We start from the raw sequence: 20,598 nt of genomic DNA on the forward strand, positions 1-20,598 counted from the left end.
GAAGAAGAAAAACGAGAGAAACGCATGAAACCCAAACTGTCAGCAAATGACAAAAAGAAAAAAAATAATAATGACTCGTCTGACAGGAGACAAGCCAGTCGGACCCATTCACTCCCAGCTTGCTGCAAAATGCATCCGTCATTATATTCATGCTGGGGCCACGACAGTCCACTCTGCAGCTTGTGGAGAAAATGTCTAGATGCCCCCCTTTGAAGAGGCCCTCAGACGTTGGAAAATGACAGGGTTTCAGAGCTGCTCCCCCCCTCCTTCCCAACTCGTGCCCACCGGCCCGCAGCTGAAAACCTGTAATTAAGCCGAGTCTGGTCGAGCCCAGGGCCCCGGATGTCCCTTCCTGCCTTCCACCAGGGAGCCAGGGGAGGGGACGGCTGTGCACACGCATGCACGCGCGTGGACGTGTGCCCACACATGCCACCTTCAGCCGGCGGCTCCCCTGCAGCCGTGTCTCTGCAGAGAAATCCTGACCGCCTTGGTCACCTGTGCTGACCCCACTGTACAGCCAGGGAAACTGAGCCCTGGAGGAGAAGGGACTTGGCTGAAGTGGAGCTGGGAACTGAATCTAGGCCCCTGAGTAGCGCTGTCTGCTGCCCTGTGGACCAGCAGGTGATGGGGGCCAAACCCAAAAGGTCACGGGAAGACGGTCTTGCTAGGTCCCCTCCCCATCACCTCAGGCCCAAATCCTCCATTTGCTAAACAATCTGCTTGAACCGCATGGTCTCCAAGTGACAAGGGGCGCCTGGCCCTGGCTGAGTGTAGCCCTGAGAGGAAGGTCTTATAAGTAGCACCACCCCAGATTTGGGGGCACTAAGGTTCCAAGAGGCAGGATGGCCCCCGGGCACATGGCCGGGCTCCCTCTTCCCAGCAGTGCAGCCTCGTGAATGAAGTTCGGATGAGCACCTTGGATAAACCTGCCCCGTGTCCGCTGTCCTGATGGAGGGGTAATAACCGCCCCATCCCCACAAATGCCACCCCCCAAAGTCCCTTTCTTCCCACCACATAACGTTAACAGTGTTAACGGGGCAAGTTTTCAGTTATCCTCAAAATTTACCACCATCGTCTTTCCACAGAAAGGATTTGTACGCCCAGGTTCATGGCAGCATTATTCACAAGAGCCAAAAGGTGGAAGCAACCAAAATGCCCATCAACAGATGAGTGGATAAACAAAGTGAGATAACTACATACAATGAAATGTTCAGCCTTAAAAAGGAAGGACGTCGGGGCTTCCCTGGTGGCGCAGTGGTTGAGAATCTGCCTGCCAATGCAGGGGACACGGGTTCGAGCCCTGGTCTGGGAAGATCCCACATGCCGCGGAGCAACTGGGCCCGTGAGCCACAACTACTGAGCCTGCGCGTCTGGAGCCTGTGCTCCGCGACAAGAGAGACCGCGACAGTGAGAGGCCCGCGCACCGCGATGAGGAGTGGCCCCCGCTCGCCGCAACTAGAGAAAGCCCTCGCACAGAAACAGAGACCCAACACAGCCACAGGGGTGGGGCGGGGGTGAGTCTCTCATCTACAAACCCCCGATATCCTGGTCTCGGGGGACATGCACATCAAAGAGACCAGGAGCTGATGTGATTACAATGTGCCTGTCCTGTTTCACTTGTGTGGCCGCAGCTCTTGGGCCACCTCTGCTGTCCTGAATCAGTTGTGGGAGTAAATGCCTCCCCAGCAGGAAAACACCCACATCCCCAAGTTTATGCACCAGGCCCAAGCCCTCGATTCTCTGGGGAGTTCCTCCGGCCCTCACTAGGCCTCGTCGTCACCCTTATAAACGTGGTTCAGACAGGCTCCGTCATCCACTTCTGCAAAATGGCTCAGAGACACAACCCAGAAAGGGCTTAGAAAGGTTGATGGGGTTGGAGTCAGATGGGTGGCCGAGAAAATGACAGCATAAGAGGGGGGGTGCAGGGACACAAAAAAACCTATGAAAAGCAGACAAGAATTCAGCGCAGGATTTGGGGCTGCTCCTTGTGGGGACAGTATGGTGCCACAGACAAGTGGCTCCCAATGGCCCCAGGTCACTGAGAAAGGCCTGACGGTTCAGCAGTCTGTTTCCAAAGATAGAGATGTGCAGAACTTTTGGAAATATCTGCCTCCCCAAAATGGCAGAAATGACCGCAACGTGAAAGGAGCAAGTTTTCAATTATCCCATAAACTTTATCACCAAGAGCCACCAAAAGCAAGACAAGAACAAAGCCCTATTTGTCTTCTCATCCTAGTATATACTAAGAACGCAATAAATGTTGGACTAGAAATGGGCCTTCTGATTCCTCCTCATTATTACTTTTGCCGCATTTTGGAAAAACTCAGAAACTTCCAAAGCCTTCCTTATGCTGGCACACACACTCACAACGGCAGGCCAATAGCAGGGGCCCTCCTCATTTTCAGCTCCTGGAGAACCTAGCTGTCTCCCTGCTCTCCTGTCCTCATCTGGCCAGCTGTGGGCAGGGTGCAAGCTGTATTTGTAGGGCCAGAGCTGTAGACCAGAAGTCCCTCGCAACTTACACTTTTACGGAGAGTGCACAGCTATGTGACCTTGGCCCACCTCATTCCCCTCTGAGGCCCCGGCCACCTGTCTGGAAAAGGAGAAGGTGGCAAGTGTCTGCTGCTTTTCCTTCTAACTTCCGCCGAGACCTGCCTGAAGGTGAGCACGCAGACACGGTCCCCCAGTGCGTACTGGTGGGTGTGTCTCTGGAACGCTGTAGCCATCTCCCAGCATCACTTCCCCGCAGTCCAGAGAGGGAACAGCACCGGTGGTTTGCAGGGCGAGAGGACACCCATGCTTTCCATCGAGGAAGAGCTATGCTTGCCCTAGGGCCCCCCACTATCGCCCCACCTTAGAGGCTCCCCAGGAAAAGAGCAGAGAGCGCCTGGCGGGCAGAGTCACCCATTCTTGAGCCCTTAGAACCAGCCTCACAGCGGTCAACCCTCCAAGGCCGCCGCAGGAAGAGTCATAGGCAAGAAGAAAAGCCGCAGCCGTGAAACACACCAGCACAGTTAATATTCCTGTTCCTTTTCTTAGAAGGTGTTAAAGTTAATTGTGACTGATCAAAAAGCTTGTTTTCAGGTTGCTGCTGTCATGTGTGTGTGTGTGTGTGTGTGTGTATCTTAAAGATCTTCCCTCTCCTCTCCATGGGGGTAGGGGGTACAGATGATTTCTGTGTATTTCTTCTGGAAAAAAAAAATGACTTTAAAAAAACCAGTGACAGAAACCTGATGCTAAAAGACGATGGATTTGGGGCTTCTGACAGTCGGCATACAAACCACTGCGCAAAAAGAAGGAGGAAATGACAGGTGAGTCTCGGTGTCGCTGTGGAAGAGACAGCAGACATCTTCGGAGTGACACGCGCAGCGGATTCAAGTGTCTATTTTCATCTCTCCGTGTTTACAGGAAAAAGACAGAGGTGTCAGCGGTTCTCCGTGGAGCAGCTTCAATCACACCATAATTACTGCCAAGGAGCGGGTGGGGAAGAAGGGCGAAGAGCTGGGGGGTGGCCGAGGTTGGGGGAGAGTGGACCAAAGAGGAAGAGGAGGGGACCAAAACAGCTGCCGCCGCTTAAATCCTTCTCATCTGTTCCTGAGGCTGCCAGGTTAGCCCAGATTGAGCAATTTGGCAGAATGGAGTGGGACCCGCCAACTCGGCTGGGGGGCGGGGGTGGGGCTGGGGGCTAGGGCACCTGGACCAGAGCCTCTGATCCTTTGGGAAAGCAGTATCCAGAGGGAGGGATTTGGAAAGGCCAGGGGCAGGGAGCTTGGCTGGAGCCCAAGGGCTCCCCTCTTGGGTACCAGGGCCAAGGATAGAGGCGGTTGCCATGGTGAGGCGGAGGCAAGTCCTGGTGGGGCTCTAGCTATCCTCTATGCTCCTGGTACCCCGCAGGCCCCATCCCGGGAATCAGGGCAGGCCTCTGAGTCTGGCCATTCCAGGCTTCTGGGAATGCAAACACCTTTGCTTCACAGGTCTCCCTCCACTCTGGAACATTCCATCTGAGTGGAGCCTCTGGGAGGCCTGGACAGGTGGGTGGCAACCCTTGTTCCTTCTTAGCCAGAAAGTGGAGGAGTAAGGAGGAAGTGAGGGAGGACGGGAGAGTGGGAGAGAGATGGGAAGGGTGGAGGAAAGGAGGGAGTGGAAAGGAGGAGTGGAGGGAAGAAGAGAAAGCAGGCAGAGAGGAGGGGGCGGAGGGAGTCGGCAGAGGGAAGCAGTGGCAGCAGGCAGAGGTGAGCCCCACAGGGCAGGGCTGGGAGGAGAGGAACCAGCCGGAGAGGAGGTGAGGGAAGGACCAGCGCTGGCTCCTTCCCTGCTTCCCTCCTGCCTTCCTTGCCCCCCTTCTCCTCCCCACTGATCACATTTACTTCACTTAATTAGCCCCCCTCCAGAGTTAAAAAGATAATGTGATAATGACGATGTGAGCAGCCACAATACAGCAAAAGCTACTCCATCTGCAGCTTCCCCAGCCCCCGGCCCGCTGACCCCATGGCCCCGAGTGCTGCCGACCCGGCCACCCCACACCCAGGGCACTAGCACTGACCAACTTCCTACCCATCCACCGCCACCCACCCCCACCCCAAAAAACCCCAAGCCCTTAACGAATTTCAATTGCGAGCTTTGTAAAATCAATACAAATGACATTTTCCCCTTGTATACCAAGGTACAAACAATAGCATTTTCCTGCTGTGCCCTCAATATAATTGACAATTAACAGCTTCTCCCGTGACCGTAGACCTGTGGGTGAATCCACATCGTCCTCATTTATTGCCCCCACCCCCTGCCTTTCTTTCTCACAGTGAATTATTGGGAGTGGAGAAATAAAAAACAAGATCTCCCCCTAAAATTATGAAGCAAGTTTCTTTTCTCACCCCCCCAACCCAAGTCAGAAAATAGGCAAGTTAGAACTTCCAGATGGAGATGGTGAGATCACCTAGTGTGCCCACCTTTGTTGGTGAGAGTCGTAGAGAGGGAAAGCAACTTGCCTAAGGTCACACAGCAAGTTCTTGGGACTTAGAACCCTGGTTGTCTTCCCCAAAGACTGTACCACTCTCAGGCTAAATTCTATGCTTTTAGGGACAGCCCCCCACAGGTACACACACAGTACCTGGGCAGAGTGAGGGCTGTGCTCCAGGAATCTTTTCCTCAGGTGGGTGGTCAGAAGCCAAGGGAGTTGGAACTGAGTGCTAATCTCATGACTCCCACCTTCAGTGGTGATGACGCCCCCAGTTCTGGGGAAAAGGTAGGAAGTCTACCATCCAGGCACAGCTCCTGCTATGGGTCAACAGGTCTCTGATCTGCACCACAACCCATTTCACAGATGAAGAAGTTGAGGCTCAGAGAGGCTATGTTGCTTTCCCAACGGTGATGGAGCCAAGATGGGGAGTCAAGTGTGGTAAACAGGGCCTGGCCCCTGACACCAGCCCTTCAATGTGCCCCCCCAAGGTCTCCAGGGGGTCAGTCAGCCTCAGACCCAACCCACCACCCAGCTGGCCACTTGGGGCTCCTCCTACCTTCTCTACCTTTCCCGCTGGAAGGCTCCCACTCCACTCTATTCCACGTTCTACCAGTTGAAGCCTATTCTCCTGCCACCTCTTTCAGGATGTCTTCCCAGATTAGCCCAGTTCGCGCCTTTATGACTACCTCCTTCCGTTCAAGTTCACTTGCGTGCCATTTCACAGAGTAACCTCAGGCCAGTCCTTATCTTTTCATTGTCAGCAGCACTGATCTACATCCACAATCAATTAGTGATGCCTGCCTTGGGCATGGGAGGGACGTGACAGTAGGTGCAGAGTGGGCATCTCTGAGCCACTCAGACGGTACCCAGAGGGCATAGGCTGCCTTTGCCCTTTCAGCATCCCTCTGGAGCTGCTGCCATTTATGAAGTTCCTCCACTGGGCCACTTCCTGCTATTACACATGGGCTAGAACCCGGATCTAGCAGAGTTCAAGCTCTCAGCCCTCCACTCCATGCCTCTCTGTGTCTGGACATCAGTCCTGGTCCCGGTGCCTGTGAATTTGAGCCTTGGTTTCCCTGCCTGTAAGATGAGGGTGCTGGTCTCTGGCTCCCCAAGGTCCCTCCGGGATCTGCCTGGGATAGTTTGCATTGTGCTGGCTCCCAAGGGCAGACTGAGACAAAGGGACATTTAATCAGATGTTAATATAGGTAAGATACAAAGGTAAGTGAGGATAAAAGGGAGCAGCTAATTAGTAATATTGTTCTCCATAGTAATATTGTTCTCCACAAGGCCTTCCCGAGAGCGTTTCAATTAGGTTGTTTCTCACAGAGTGTATGTGTGTCGAAGAGGAAAAAACACACGAAAGAGGCAAAGCCACTTTCATTCCTTCCTCCCCTTTTGAGATAAATTCAAACAGGTCAGAGCCAGAATGATCCAACTCCCATCCCCATGCCTACCGCATTACACCTGGGGAAACTGAGGCCCAGAGATAACAAGTCCAAGGTCATCTAGCAAGGCACAGCGAACCTGGCATGAAAGCCCCAGCATCCTGCCTCTGGACCAGTGCCCTTTCTAACCGCTGAAATCCAGCCATCGGCTCTCTTTGGATTTTAGAATCTTAGTAAAAACACCCTGAAAGACAAAGGGCCATGGCTATACCCTGGCCTGGTTTTATTTGGCTGTGTCATCCTTTTAAATTGACCCTAAGCAAAGCGAGTTAAACACCTGCCCACACAAGAGGCCTCAACCCCACCCCCGGTGCTTAAAGACTCGAGTGCCCAACCCAGGGACTCTTGACTGCTTGAAAGCTTGCCCCGCCCCCGATCCTGAAGTCCGGAAGCACGCAGCGTTGCTTTACCACCGGGGAACAGGAGATCCCCTCATGTGGACGGGGGGAGGGTGTGGCCCAGACAACACGATGAGTGACTGATAGGGAACCATGGGGCTCTGCTTACTAAGAGAAGACAGAGCCCCTGCTTGGGGACCAGCCTATCCTCCCTCCAGGCCCAGCCCGAGGTGGATATGGGCCGGGCAGCTTAGCCAAGGTGGCAGCCACTCAGCACCAAGGCAGAGCCCCGCCCCCATGCCATGCCAGACCCTGGAACAGGCCCTCAGGCCCTGGCTGGCTCACAGCGCCCACCCCTGGCGGGATTCCCACCCCACCAGGCCAGCTGGCCTCGTCAACGCAGCCTTAATGACCACGAAATCAGCCCTGCATGGTCTGCCTCTAAGCCTGGCCGACCCGCCCCAGGGCCACAGGAGAGCCTGACCTCCAGGCCTGGCCCGCGTCTCCTCTGTCCTCTGAGCCTCTCCCTGCTCCTGGGGCAGCTCTTCTCGTGATGCCTTCAGACATCAGTGGCCAAGGGCCCCTCATCCCCCCTTCACAGGAGGGAAACAGTCTGGCGGGGTGAAAGGACTCGCCCAAAGTCAGCCTGGGAGGAGCAACACCCGCTTGTGCCTGGGGCGTTAGGGGCCGCTAGGAGCCGAGGCGTGCCCCTGAGGGTGGCGCGCAGACTTACCCCGGGACTTCATCCCGATGAAGCGGTTCTCCACGATGTCGATGCGGCCCACGCCATGCTTGCCCCTGGGGGGAGAACCGGTCACTCAGGGTCACAGGCAGGGCGTCAGGCACCGTCTCGGGATCCAAGACTCAGAGGACATCTGAGCCAGGCCCCCTGGTCCAACCACCCATTGGACAGGTGGGGAAACTGAGGCCCAAGGAGGGAAGGGCTATCCTAGGACACACAGCGAGTTCAACGTGCAACTTCCTTTATCTCTGTCCTGGGCCTCACCCAGCCCTATCCACTGCTCATCTTTCCTTCTACCCTGGTCTCAGATCCAGTAGAGAGCTTGGAAGTTCCGGACCATCCCTAGGGGGCAGTAGACCCCTGGGGTTGTTACCTTCCAAGGCTGAGGGCCACCAGGACTCTCCCACGGAACCAGAGGACCCCATGGCTATGGGGCTGTGCCGAGGCTGACTGCAGGACACTGGCCTGTCCTCCCTGGCCCCTCAGCCTCAGGCTGGGACCATCAGCCCCAGTGGTCCGGGCTGGTGCTTGCCCAAGATGGTGGTTTCCCAGGAAGCCAGGCAGGGCTGTGGGCACTCACGCGACTTCATTCAGGTACAGGAAGAGCTCCAAGGCCGTGCTGTGGGTGGTGCCATCCCTGACGTTGGTCACCTTCACAGGGACCCCTAGGGCGGGAGGAGAGGGCAGTGGGCCCGTGGCTGGAGCTCAGAGGACGAGGCTGTGCCTGCAACCCCGCCCCTTCCCTCCGCCCGAAACGCCTTAAATGGATGTGACAGATATGGACTCCAAATGACTCCTTGAAAAGCCCTGTGCAGGTTGAGGCCTGCTGGGGAGAGAGAAGGGGCGAGAAAGCCCCCCAGAATGAAAGGGAAAATGCAATAAAAACCTCTCCCCCACCCTTCCCATTCTCTTTGCCCCTTTTGCATTTAGGGGCTGTGAAATTGGAACCAGGCCCTGAACTAATTGAATTTCACGCTCCACCATTGTCTTAGGAGGGAGTACCGGGACTACCTTCTGTCCCACCAGTTACGGGGCGGGGGGAGCGCCTGGCTGAGGTGCGGCTGAGCTCACACACACACGCACACACACACACGGCCCCCGGCCACGTCTGTCAGGCGGACCCCCGAGCCCCAACCCTGTACCCCAGACCCGCACACAGCCATCTGATTGATGGGGGTGAAACGATGCCCGCGCCAGCAGGCAAGGTGCTGGAGGCGTCTGCATTCTGAGAAGTTGGGTCTGGGGTGGCAGGAGGGCAGGAGGGAGGCAGCCGCTCGGGGAGGGAAGGGCCAAGTCGGGGGGGGTGGCTGGAGGGGGGCAGTGTGTGGGTTCGGGGTTGACTTTGAATAGCAAGGGGCACTTTCTCGAGCGGTGTGAAATGAGCAATAAATGTATTAGAGGACTAACAAGAGAGCTGTAACAGTGACAAAGAAAAGCTGTTCAAAGTTGGCGGCTAATCCCCCACCCATCTGCCCAGCTCATTACCATGTAGCCAGCCATCGGGTGCCAATCAGGCCTCAATAGCGGCTTTCGAGTCTTTATTAAGCCAGGCGCCGCTTGGAGGGGCTTCGCTCAGGGGCTGTCAGCCTCGCCATTCTTAACCCCCATTTCCAGGGGTTTTATAACTTGGTTGTAAATTGCTATTAAATGTAAGTCTGCCCAATAATGAACCTTAAGCCCCTCTCGCCACCCCCCGCCTCTCCCCTCTCCCTTTCTCTCCCTCCCGGTCCTATTATGGCCCTCGCGGGGCCTTGGATGGGGCCTGCCCCAGAGAGGAACTGACATTGTTGGTGCTGCTGCCAGAGAAAGCCTCTTAGCCTTTAAAATAGTTAATAATTAGATTAAAACTTCAAATAAATTAACTAGAGAGTGAATGGGAAGTAGCCGAGGAGGGTTCCTCCCGTCTACTTTTTTTTTTTTTTTTCCAGACAGTCCGCAAATCATTCAAATGGATCACGTTTCTTCTCGGGCTCAGCCCTCAGAGCTGCCCTATTCCTGGAGGAAAGGGGGTCAGAGCCTGTGTTCAGGACCCTCTGCTGCCTCCTGCCCACCTCCCACGCTCACCGCCCTCCCAGTTTTCCGGGGGACCTGGGGTGGGGCGTGCTGCTTGGGTTCATCTCACCATCTTCTCAGAGATGATGCCCAAAGAGGCCTCACGCCAGCACAGCCCTGGCTCAAGAGAGTGGGCGTAAGACGGACTTAGTGCTCCAGCTACCTTTAGGGGCCTTAGACTAAGGGCCTTTTGGTCCAAGGGGGCATGAAATTCAAGGGTTTGAACTGATAGCGGCAGGATGGGGTGGGGGGGGAGTGATGCAAATGCCCACTGACTTGGCCAGGCTCTTGGGAAAGGCCGGGAGGAGGCAGATTATTAAAGTATCAACAGGCTTTTTTCCCAGCGCCTCACTCCATACCCCGTGCTCGGCACCTGCGAGCATCCATTTCTGTGGCCCATTTTATAGGCGAGTGAGCCTGAGGCCCAGAAAGGTGAAGCTGGTTGTCAAGGTCACACTGGCAGGCAAGAGCAGGGGATCTATCTGGGCCCCTCCTTGCCCCTCCCCATCCTCCGTCTCCGAGGTGCCTTGGGAAAGGCCTCTCTGCAGAGCCCCCTCCCTCGGCTCCCTCCCTGCAGCTGCCTTGTGCACAGAAGGGCCAGCCTCCCTGCCTGGGCTTGGGATGCCCTCACGCCCCCTCTTGGTTCCTCCATCTCTGCCTCTCCGACTTCTGCAGCCTCCTGGAAAAGTCCTCTCCGTGGACACTCTGAGCCCTCACCTTGAACCTGGTCCTGCTCCTCCCATTACCCAGCATGCCTTGCTTTCCCTCCATCTTTCAGGGCAAGGGGGTTGTCCCTGGTGCCAGGCTCAAGGCTGGGCACTCAGTTCAGGCCAGCAAACACTTCTTGATGGTAGCAGACAAGATGAGGAGATCAGGACACAAGCAAGAGTGGCAGCAGCTTTGAACCCAGGATGGGGGGTAGGGAGACGCATCAAGCAGCTAGCTTAGGACTAGCTATGGGGTCAGGGGGGCCCCCGAGGCTGGCTCTGTAAGACTCATACTGGCTGAGCACCTCTGTGGTGCAGGGTCCTGCGCTGCATACACCTCGTCCAGATCTTATTCTACACCATGAAAACACGAGGCAGTGGATACTCTTTTATCCCCAGTTTACAGATGAGGAAACTGAGGCCAGGGAAGTGGAGCGACTTCCCCAAAGGGCCAAAGCAGTTGGCAAGTGGTTGCTCAGGGACTAGAACGCTCCCTCCAGACCTCGTGCCCACGAACTGATGGACATCAGCAGAGGGTGATTTCTTCCCAAGCCTGGAGGCTTCCACAGATCACGCCATCTGGGGAGGGGGCAGTTGGGAACATCTGAAGCCCCAGCCTGCACCCTGGCTTCCAGGAACACAGGAGGGATGCAGAGGGCTCGTGCCCAGGCTCCCAGGCAAGGAGGGGAAAAGAGCCAGGGCCCCAGGAGTCCATGCCTTGGAGTCCCGACAGGCGAGCACCTACCTTTCTTGAACTCGATCTCAAGGATGTCTGGGCTGTTGGGGGCTTTGGCCGGGTCCTGGGTCTTTGTGTAGAGGCCTGGAGGCGCTTGGTTCTGACAAAAGACAGAAAGAGGTTGGAGGGCGGTGTGCCAGAGCCAAACCGTGCCATGCCAGTCCCTGGACACCCTGCATGCCGCCTCCTGCGCCCCTCTCCAGAACCAGGGCGCTGCTGGCACTTGCCATCGGCTGGCCAGTCCAGCAGGCCTCCCAGCCCCCCACCCGGAGCCAGCCCCGCTTGCCAGGGGCCTGGGAAACAAAGGGCTCAAGAAATCAGACAATTTTTCCCCTCAACTTGATCTCATCTTTTTCTTTGACGCCCCCGCAGCTGGAGGTAGAATATAGCAGGAGGAGCCAGTCAGGCAGGAAAAGCGTGACTTTGGGGGAGCGAGGCGCTAGGCGGGCTTCCCGGGAGCGGGAGCGGGCTCAGGCGCACACGCTCTCCCCGGCACCGGGAATTGGGGTTTATTCTGCACTGACCGCAAAGCTAATGACTGCGCGTGACCCCAGCAGGTGCTCTGGCGAGCAGAGCCGTCCCCGGGGTCCCCGAGGTTAATACTCACAGGGAGAAAAGAGAAGAGCAAAGCAAAAACCCATTTGAAAACACATCAACCTTTATGTATATTTTTTTCTTGGGCGTGTTGGAAAATGGGCCTCTCCCTCGTCTTGATGCAGCTCGGAGGGGCCGCTGGCTGCCTGGAACTCTCCAAGTCCCTCCTGCCTCCCACTCCCAAGGCCCTGACCCGCCCCGCCCCCGCCCCCCCCCCCAAGGCTGTGGCTTGGACACTTGCCACAGTGGGGTCCCTTTGGGCCTGACTGCTCAAGTCCGTCCCCGGGGGGCATGCCAGGGCCCAGCGCTGTTATCCACCTGCTGACATCCTGGGAAGTGCAGTCCCTTAAATCTTGCCTTTCAAAACCTTGCAAACATTCCCATGCCACTTTGCATCTGCAGCTTCGTGTTCTCTGCAGCCCACCCGTTTGGTAAGAAGGTCAAGTACTGTTACCCCACCTATGGAGGAAGAACTAGAGGCAGAGGGGGACTGTAGGTGCAACCCTGTATGCTGTGCGGAGGTGGGGGCCACATGGCCCAGGGCAGGAAGCCCACGAGGTCCTCAACAATGATGTGTTGGATTTCAGAGTGGTGGAAAATACCCCCAAAGCCGGGATTCAAAACCTCAGGCTGTGGGGCCTTGGGCAAGTTGCTTCATCAGTTTGAGCCTCGGTTTTCTCATCTGTAGAATGGGGGGAAACGATACCTGCCTTTGACTGCCTTACAATTTAAATATATAGACAATTTTTATATTTTTTTACTGGACATGAAAATCACCCAAGAAGATGCCAGAGAGGGCCTGGTACAAGCTGTAACCTGCCCTGCAGGCGACAGGACTGCTGGAACAGCCTCCTGGTGATGCCACCCTCTGAGAAAAGCTGCTCCAGGAGAGGTGGGGCCACCAGGAGTGTCTCAGATCCCTCATCTGTGGTCACTTTGCTTGTTGGCTCTATGTCAGGGTGACCAACCATCCTGGTTCCCATACCCTGAGAAACCCCCTAGTCCTGGACAAACAGGGACAGTTGATCCTTCTAGCTTTACTTCTGAGCTCAGATGGGGCCGGTGATGAAGCCCTCAGACCTCCAAAGGGCTGTGTGGCTTGAGGCCAGCTGCATCCCTTCATCTGTTTCCATTTGTGGGGCAGGAACAAGAACCCAGAACGGACCTCCAAGACAGACCCAAGGAGGAGGAGGGTCCTTAAGGACCTCCAGCCTGATGCCTCCATGGACCAGTTGGAAAACTAAAGCCAAAGAAAACTAAAGCTTGTCCAAATCATACCACCCCACCCCATCGTCATGGGAGTCAGCCCTGAGGACCCTAGAATCCCTATCCTGTGCTCTTTCCATCACCCCATGCTGTTTCCCAGCCGCTCTGCTGAGAAACAGCACCAGGGATGTGGCCAAACAGCACCAGGGATGTGGCCAGAGACAGCTCGGGCATCAGGCTGGTTTCAGAGAAATGCCCAGCTCCCCAGGCCCTACTGGGTCCTGCCGACCGCCACATTTGTTGGGAACAGACAGGCCCGAGGGCCATCCTTGCCCATAAGGCAAAGTGAACCGGGGCTTGGGACCTCTGGGTGACCAACAGGACTCCAGAGCTCCTTTCCCACCTGCCCGGGGCCACTCACTGGCTGTCCAGCCCAGCCTGAACTCAAAGCAGGTACTAGCGCTGAGAGCCCCGGCGCCTCCACCTGAGGCCGCCTCCCTCCCACCTCCACCTGTTCTGCCCCTGCTGGCCCATCAGTTCCCAAACACTTAACGGAGCCACAAACAGGATGAGAATGTCTGCACTGGAAGGAGAGAGGAGGTGGGAAGCCCTCGAGGGACCAGCATCCCAGCTCTCTGCAGTGGGAAGTAGGAGGCTTCTGACACCCTGACAGCACCGATTAAATAAAATAACTAAATAGAAATAAAGTGACATTTGCTTTGCATTCCAAGGTGGCTCACGCCTGCCTTCTTTTTACTCTCCCTCCTAAAAGCCCAGTTCAAATGACAAATAGTTTGTTGCTGAGTATCAATAACATCTATTTATCCATCCCAGCGGGAGGGCTCACTTCCAATGTCATCTTGTGGGGGGGGGGGGTGTTGGGGGAGAGAAGAGAGTGAAGAAAAAAAAAGAGAGAGAGAGAGTTGGGGGGGTGATGGGGAGAGGGCGAAAGAAAGCATGAAACAGGGCCGAGAAGGAGAAATTGAAAGCAAATGGCCCATGAACTAAACCATGATGTACAGGCATGATCGATGCTGCAAATGGTTTATTCATCCATCAGATATGGCGGGCCGGCAACTGAATGCACTCTTTCACTGTGGGCCGTATGAAGTTAAAGCAAGTAAATTTCTATCTTTCTTCGCATTAGCTGCCTCATTGCCCTTCAATCAGCCCTCACAGAGGCAGAAAATGGCTCCGCCATCTGCCTTCAAACCCTCCCCTCGGCAGGTCTCGGGCTCTTTTTGGAGAGGGGGAGGGGGCACCGGTTCCCTGAAGCTCCGTCTCCCCAGCGCCTCCCAAGGGGCCCGGGGCTGCCCTGGGTACAGCGTTCCTCCACCGTGGAGAGTAGTGCCCCCGGGCCCCTAGCGGCTGCCCCCTCGTTCCGGGGATCTACTGGTGGCAATGGGAGGACAACAGGCTCCCCTGGCCCGCACCCTGCAGCGGAGCTGCCTGGGAAAGCAGGGCCAGAGTGGCCAGACCCTGGGTCCCTCGGCCTGGCTCTACACTTCTCAGCGGGAATGTTGTCTCCCCCTCGACTCACACGCAGCCCAGCCTTTCCTGCCTGATGAGAGGGGTCTTGAGAGAACCTTGGCTCCTTCCTCCCCAGATAATCTTAGCCGGCCTGAGGAGGGAGGGCAGGACCCCTGCCTCCATGATTGAGGCCTTGCCCTGTGCTAGGAACAGGCCAAGTGCTTTCGATGCCCCAGGAGAGAGGTGTTGTGATTTCCCACTGTTTGCATAAAGAGTCAGAGGTTCAGAGAGGTTGGGTAACTTGCCCAAGGTTGCACAGCAATAGAAGCAGAGTCAGAATTCAGACCCAGGTTTCAGATCTCTGGGAGCCAAGCACTAACCTTCCCACCTTGACTGGGTGGTAGAATCCTGAAAAATGCACTCTTTAACACTTACTTACCCATCCACTGCCCTCATTAGAAAGGAGGCCTGAGAGGGGAGGGGACCTTCACTGCCCGGCACTGCCTGAGGGGCGATTTCCCCTCTGGCCTTGGCTCTGCTCCCCCAGTCCTGAGGTGAGAGCGCCACAGGCCGCTACAGACGGGGTGGGATGGTTGCCCAGCGGGCCTGGAGCCTGGTGGACACCCCCTCGGAGCCGCGCTGCTGCGCTCAGCCCCCTCCGCCTCCCTGGGCGCTGGCTGACTGGCTGATTAGGGCTGGCTGGCCTGAGTGCCGTGGGGTCGGCAGAGCATGAACTGGAAAAGCCCGGGCCGGCAGGCAGCAGCCCCGTGGGGCCATCAGCCCCCAGGGGGCGAAGGCACAGGCTCTCCTGAGTGACATGGCTGGGCTGAGCTGGGTGGGGAAGGGAGGTGCGGGTCGCTGGGGAACCACAGAGGCCGGAGGGCCACTCCTGCGACGGGGCGACACGGGCACCAGGCCTGCTCCCTTGCAGAGCAGCTGGTGCCCCGGGGCGAGTCACTTCTCTGGGCCTCAAGTTTCCTCACCCACGCAACCAGGAGGCTCAGAGGCAGGAGCCGAGGAAAGCGAGCCGGGAAAACGCGCATGCCAGGCCTGGCTCCAGAAACGGTCACTGGTACGTGTTATATTATTGCCAACTCCGACCAAGAGGCCTGGTGCCTGTGGGGAGCCTCCCCGGGGCTGGGCAGGGCTCCAGCTCACCCCACGCCCCCCCCGGAACCACCCGGGCCTCCTCCACTCCAGCTGGTCTTCCTGGACCCCTCAGGCCCGGCCCCCCAGCACACTTCTCCCCTAACATCAGACGAGCACCGCACCCCCAAAGCAGCCGCCCGCCCAGCGTGGGGGGGGCGCTGAGGCAGGCAATGGAGACACAGTCCCTCAGGGACAAAGAGACTTTTCTCTTCCCAGGGTAGATCTCGCCCCATCTCCCACGGGGGGCGGGGGGAGATACAAAGGAAAACCCCCCCAGGGAGAGAAATCCTAAACTTCAAACACGGCCGAGGCCCAGCCTGGGAGGCTGGGGACAGGGGCATCAGGGCAGCCTGACGCGGGCGGGCACAGGCCCAGACGAATGGGTCCTGAGGCTCTGATCTGTGCCACCTCCCCCGATGGCAGCAGCGCGGCCTGAGAGGGCACAGGCTGGGCCCTCCCACAAGTGTCTCATCTGCCTAATTGCTTCTTTATTGTCTCACAATCACACTCTGGCTCTGTGCTGCCCTGAAATATTTCCTTCTCCTATTCATCCCGACAGCAATTAGAAAAAGAGCACCAGAGAGGGGGGTGGATCTTAAAACGCAGCGTGGAGTGGCCAGGCGGCGGGGCGCCCGGTGGGGAGGGTCGGGGAACACAGGCAGGACTCGGCCCCAGCCCCACGCCCGGCCCCCCGTGAAATTTCAAATTAGGCTACAAACACACCAGACAGTGTCGGCACGGAGCAGCCACTGCTAGACAGCCGGCTTGGGGAAATGGGGACTTACCTTGGGGTTCTCCAGGATTCCAGCCTCGTAGCTGTAGGGGAGAAGAAAGATGGGGGTCAGTGGAGGGGGGCAGAGGGACACAGCCTTGACACCCCTACCCCCAACGTTAAATCCGGTCTGTCCTTTTATCTCTGCCAAAGCAACTGCTGCCAAGCCCACCTGGAACATTCTGGGCCCACCGCAGCTGGCCGTGGGAGCTGCAGGCTACAAGCAAGGGCCTGGGACACTTCCCTCAGTCTTCACGGCGCCAGATCCAGGGGGCCTTCTCAGAGGGCTGTTCCCAGATGCTGTTCCCTCTGCTTTCGATGCCCTTCCCTGAGCCCCGGCCGGTCCCTCCTCATCCTTAAGGTTTTAACCTCAAATGCCACTCGCTCAGAGAAGCCCTCCCTGACACCCCAGCCGAGGCCAGGTGCCCTTTATCTACGGCTGGCACTCAGCAGAACTGCAGCAAGAGCTGGGAATGAGGTGGCCTGTCCTCCTCGAGGCCCCCGGGCTCCGTAAGGGCAGGGACCATGTGTCGTGTGGGCCACCACTACGTCCTGGCCCGACGCAGACAGGCGTGCACTGACGCTGAGCAGAGCAGCGGGCAGGTGGGCGGCGTCTTACCTGATGTGCATCAGGTTCTCGTCCATGCTCCACGGGTTCTTGGGGGTGACTGGGACGGGAATTCCATGTTGCTGCAGGGAAGAGGCAACACCACGTTGGCGTGAGGCAGCTTGAAGTAGACACAAGGGTCAGGCCCAGCTGCCTTGATTTTCTTTCAAGGTCAAAGACATCCCCAAACTCTGGCTCCCATGCAGGCAAGGCCCTGGACGCACCCCTGGTTTCCTTGCCCTTCCCCAGGCTGCTCAGGGAGGGAGCGAGGGCCCCATTTCCAGACATGCCCAGGCAGAAACTGTAAGACCCTGTGTCTGAGATGCTGTGGAGTGGACGCTGGCCTTGGAGGTTTCTTCCAGAAGATTCTGAGTCTATACTTCAAGTGCCCCCCGAAGCACTTAAGAGTGTGCCAGGCAGTGTGCTGAGGGTCTCCCAGCACCACCGGCTGACCCCCACCTTGGCCCTATGAGCCGGGAGCTGGGATGGACCCAACTTCCAATATGGATCTCAACCAAGGCATCTGCACCCACAGGGGTGCTTACCGTTCACCCAAGGAAGCGAGAGGCGCCCATGAGAGCTGCTCGTTCAGGACGCTTGTTTACGGGGCGTGGCCGGGCGCTTCCCGGGGCCCCTTCTCCCCACTGCCCAGCAGGCACCACACACATCACTCTGCAGCCCTGGAAAGGAATAGCCCCCATCCTCCCTGTTGGTTCTGATTATGCTTTGCTTCCCAGATCATCCATGCCTCGATGCAAGGAGAAAAGTTATCCCTCCGGAGACCCCGGGCCTGGAAGGCTGTTGGTGACACTCGGAAGGCCTTTTGGATTAAAGATGTGGCTGGCTTCCTGAGCTGCCCCGTGCTGCCCTGGCTGACACCTGGTTGGATCCAGCATGTGCATTACATCCTGCTTTCCCCTCCGGGGCTTACCGGGCACAAAAGCTGAGTGGCCCAGCCCGGCCCCCTTTAAGCCAGTAAGACTGTCCGCTCCGCCTCCCAGGCACCTCGCCCCCTGGGTGGGTCCCCCAACCTGGCCAGCCCAGGGTCCCACAGCCTCCACCAGCATCGCCCTGTCTCTCTTAATGGGGCTCCGCCCAGGCTCAGCTCATGCCCACGACTAAGATTCTAGAGGCTTCCCTCCAGGGAGCCGCTGTTTCCTTCATCAGCACCTTAAAATTTCAAAATAAATTAGGTTATCCCCTCTTGATGTTTGTCAAGCTTTACCCAGAGGCTTGTTTTAAAAGAAACAGCCCACACCCACCCTAAAATTTGCATACTCTTCAATGTAAACCACATGGGCAAACGGAACACCCCATTTAGAGGCTTATCAATGTCAGGGGGCTCCTTGTCCCCCATGAAGCTGCCCAGAGTCAAATCCACACGCTTGCCCTGTGCCATCTCCAGGTAGAGTGGCCAGGTGTGGGGACCAGGGGATGGGCTGAAATCCCCTCAGAGAGGACTCCCCGGCCTGGGGGCTGAGAAAACCAGCAGGCGGGTTCCCTGGAGCCTTTCTTCTGGGGGGTGGTTTGGAAACACTCTTGCCTTTCCTCTTTCCCACTGGGGCTCCATCCGAGCGAGGAGAGAAGAACAGGAGGTAAGGGGCGGAGGAGGAAGAACAGGATGGGCAGCCCTTCCTTGGCAGGGAGATATATACAAATGCCAAACGTAGTCCCTCAACCAAAGAGATTTGTTTCCCCTCCCCTCTCCATCCTGAGCTCCCCGCCAACACACACACACTGGAAATTCTGGATGCAATTGAGAACAGAAAACAAAACCATCTTCAGCATGTACACAGGAGACTGCCCTGCTTTCCAGCCCCCGACCTTGCACACTGGCTTTAAAAGAATTATGGTGACAGGGATAAGGATGGGGTGATTCTGAGTGTTTTTCCCTGTTTTTCCTTGGATGATGGATTTGCGGGGAGGTGGAAAGTGATGCAAATGTACGTTTTTGATGAGTCTCCTAACAGCACCTTGTGGCCTTGGCGACTTACGAATCTTGAAAGCAGGGCTTTTCAAAGCCCCATTGATTTTCGTCTCAGCTGAAGCAGCTGCCTGGCTCTGAATTTTGGACAGAGTCTGCTTGCTGCTCAGTCATTCTGGTCACTCCCCGGGTGCAGGGACACTGCCTCCGTCCTAGAATGTGGTCAGATTGCCGAGAGCTCAATTCTGACCCCAGCCTCCGAGGGAGGGTCGGTGGCCGGGGACACAGACTCATTTCTCCGGGGCAAACTTTCCTGTTTAAAAGGTTATTTGAGACAGAAGCTGAGCCAAGGGCCTTCTCCCCAAAATCTGGGAAGGAGGGACAACAATACTCCTGAAATTCATCTTTTCTGGAAAGACCAGGAGTCGCTTTTGTTTGGGAGCTTCACGGAAATGAAGGGCAGCGTATGGGTCAGCCCTCTTGAACCACAACTGCAGGCGTAAGAATGTAGATGGGCAGGGGTCTCAATTCATTGCTCTTAAAGATAAAACGTGCTTCGTGTTCTGTATCCTCAAGGAGACCAAGGAGGGGAAAAAAGCCTCTAACCTTGTTCTCTTAATAGCTCTGCTATTTGAAAATTTGTTTGGCAACATATGGGCTTGCTCTTGTAAACTCCCCTTTTAATAATAAAACAACAGATGGTAGAGGAGATCTTTCCTCCGAGCTCTCCAGGTCTTAATGGGATGCTGGCGGTAGGCGCAGGGCTGCGTCCCCGCCGTGTCCCCTACCACGCGGCCCCTTGGCCGCGGCAAGAGGTCACAGCCAGCCCTGGTGACTGCTGTTTAAAACCCCGAGCAATTTTCTGGTGTATGCTCGGGGCTGCTTTCCCCTGTCTGACTGATTGAGGCTGTTTGTCAAGGGCTGCCATCGAGTCGCTAAAAAGAAAGGTACCCTGGGGAGTGGCTAAGGATCTTGATGCAAAACTTCTAATATGTTTTACTGCAACTTGTACTTCAAAAGGGCTGGTGCGACAAAAGTCTTTGTCTGCCTCTGCCCCTCGGAGCACCTACCTGTCCCTGGGAAAGCACTGGGGACAATTAGGTAACGGAGGGGCACAGAACAGCCGCGCCCAGCCCCCCGTCCGCCCGTCCCCTGAGTGACACACACCGCAGAGGTGGCAGCTGGAACAGGAAGCAGAGGGGGCCCGTCGCCCTCCTGCTTGGCGGACTGGGGGCTCCCTTGGGAGTTGCCCCTGGCAGTGACCACACCTCTGCGGAGCCGGCCCAGGGAACAGGTGTTACGGGGCGAAGGGTAGTAGCCAGGGCAGAGGTTCAGTCTCCAGGCGTGGGTATCAGTCCCAGCCTCGTGCCTCTGGCCCAGACAACCCCCTTGGAGGGCTGTGCCTGGAGGGCACTGGGCCAGGGTCGGGGTGATGGTGGGGTCTGGCCATACCTTCGCGTACTCCATCAGATCGTTGCGGCCCTGGAACCGGTTGTAGAACTCGGGCATCCTCCAAGGAGCAATGACCTGGACACGGGGCAAGGAGTCAGGCCCGGGCAGCCTCTCCTGGCTTTAAGCTGCAGAGCTGGCCGCTCTGGTAAAGGGCCTGAGGCTCCACTGGGCACCTGGGTGCGGGCTCTATGTAGCCCACGGGGTGTGGGCAGGGGGACCCCGTTGGGCAGGGGAATGACACGGCCTGCCGCCCTAGAGGGTGGCTTTGGAGAGGCCCGAGCTCTGTGGCAGAATGGCCGTGCGTCCCCAGGCGGGTCCCTGCCCTTCTGGGCTTCAGTCTCTCCCACTGAGACTTGAGGGTTTGAACTAGATAGGCCTCAAGTCTCTTGATGGCATCCCTGTCCAGAGGGCCAGGACACCGCACCCCTGGTGACTAAGGAGGGG

At 57.0% G+C, this 20,598-nt stretch overlaps 1 protein-coding gene and 1 long non-coding RNA gene across 3 annotated transcripts in view; one reads left to right on the forward strand and one right to left on the reverse strand.

The window, feature by feature from the left end:
- LOC309663793 overlaps window positions 1–1,498 on the forward strand; it is a 30,662-nt gene extending 29,164 nt beyond the window's left edge. Inside the window, exon 2 of the long non-coding RNA XR_014265474.1 lies at window positions 1,409–1,498. This is a non-coding gene — a long non-coding RNA (uncharacterized lncRNA). The remainder of the gene's footprint in view (window positions 1–1,408) is intronic.
- ASS1 (argininosuccinate synthase 1) overlaps window positions 1–20,598 on the reverse strand; it is a 50,204-nt gene that overhangs the window by 10,834 nt on the left and 18,772 nt on the right. For both annotated transcript variants that reach the window (XM_082468216.1, XM_082468215.1), the window contains 6 exons: window positions 20,155–20,229; window positions 16,791–16,861; window positions 16,185–16,215; window positions 10,990–11,080; window positions 8,066–8,150; window positions 7,477–7,541 (listed from right to left, as the gene is read on the reverse strand). In XM_082468216.1, coding sequence (XP_082324342.1) covers window positions 7,477–7,541; window positions 8,066–8,150; window positions 10,990–11,080; window positions 16,185–16,215; window positions 16,791–16,861; window positions 20,155–20,229 — 418 coding nt within the window. The remainder of the gene's footprint in view (window positions 1–7,476; window positions 7,542–8,065; window positions 8,151–10,989; window positions 11,081–16,184; window positions 16,216–16,790; window positions 16,862–20,154; window positions 20,230–20,598) is intronic.

Source organism: Balaenoptera physalus (assembly GCF_965194825.1).
Source record: "Balaenoptera physalus genome assembly, chromosome: 7".
Taxonomy (NCBI): Eukaryota; Metazoa; Chordata; class Mammalia; order Artiodactyla; family Balaenopteridae; genus Balaenoptera; species Balaenoptera physalus.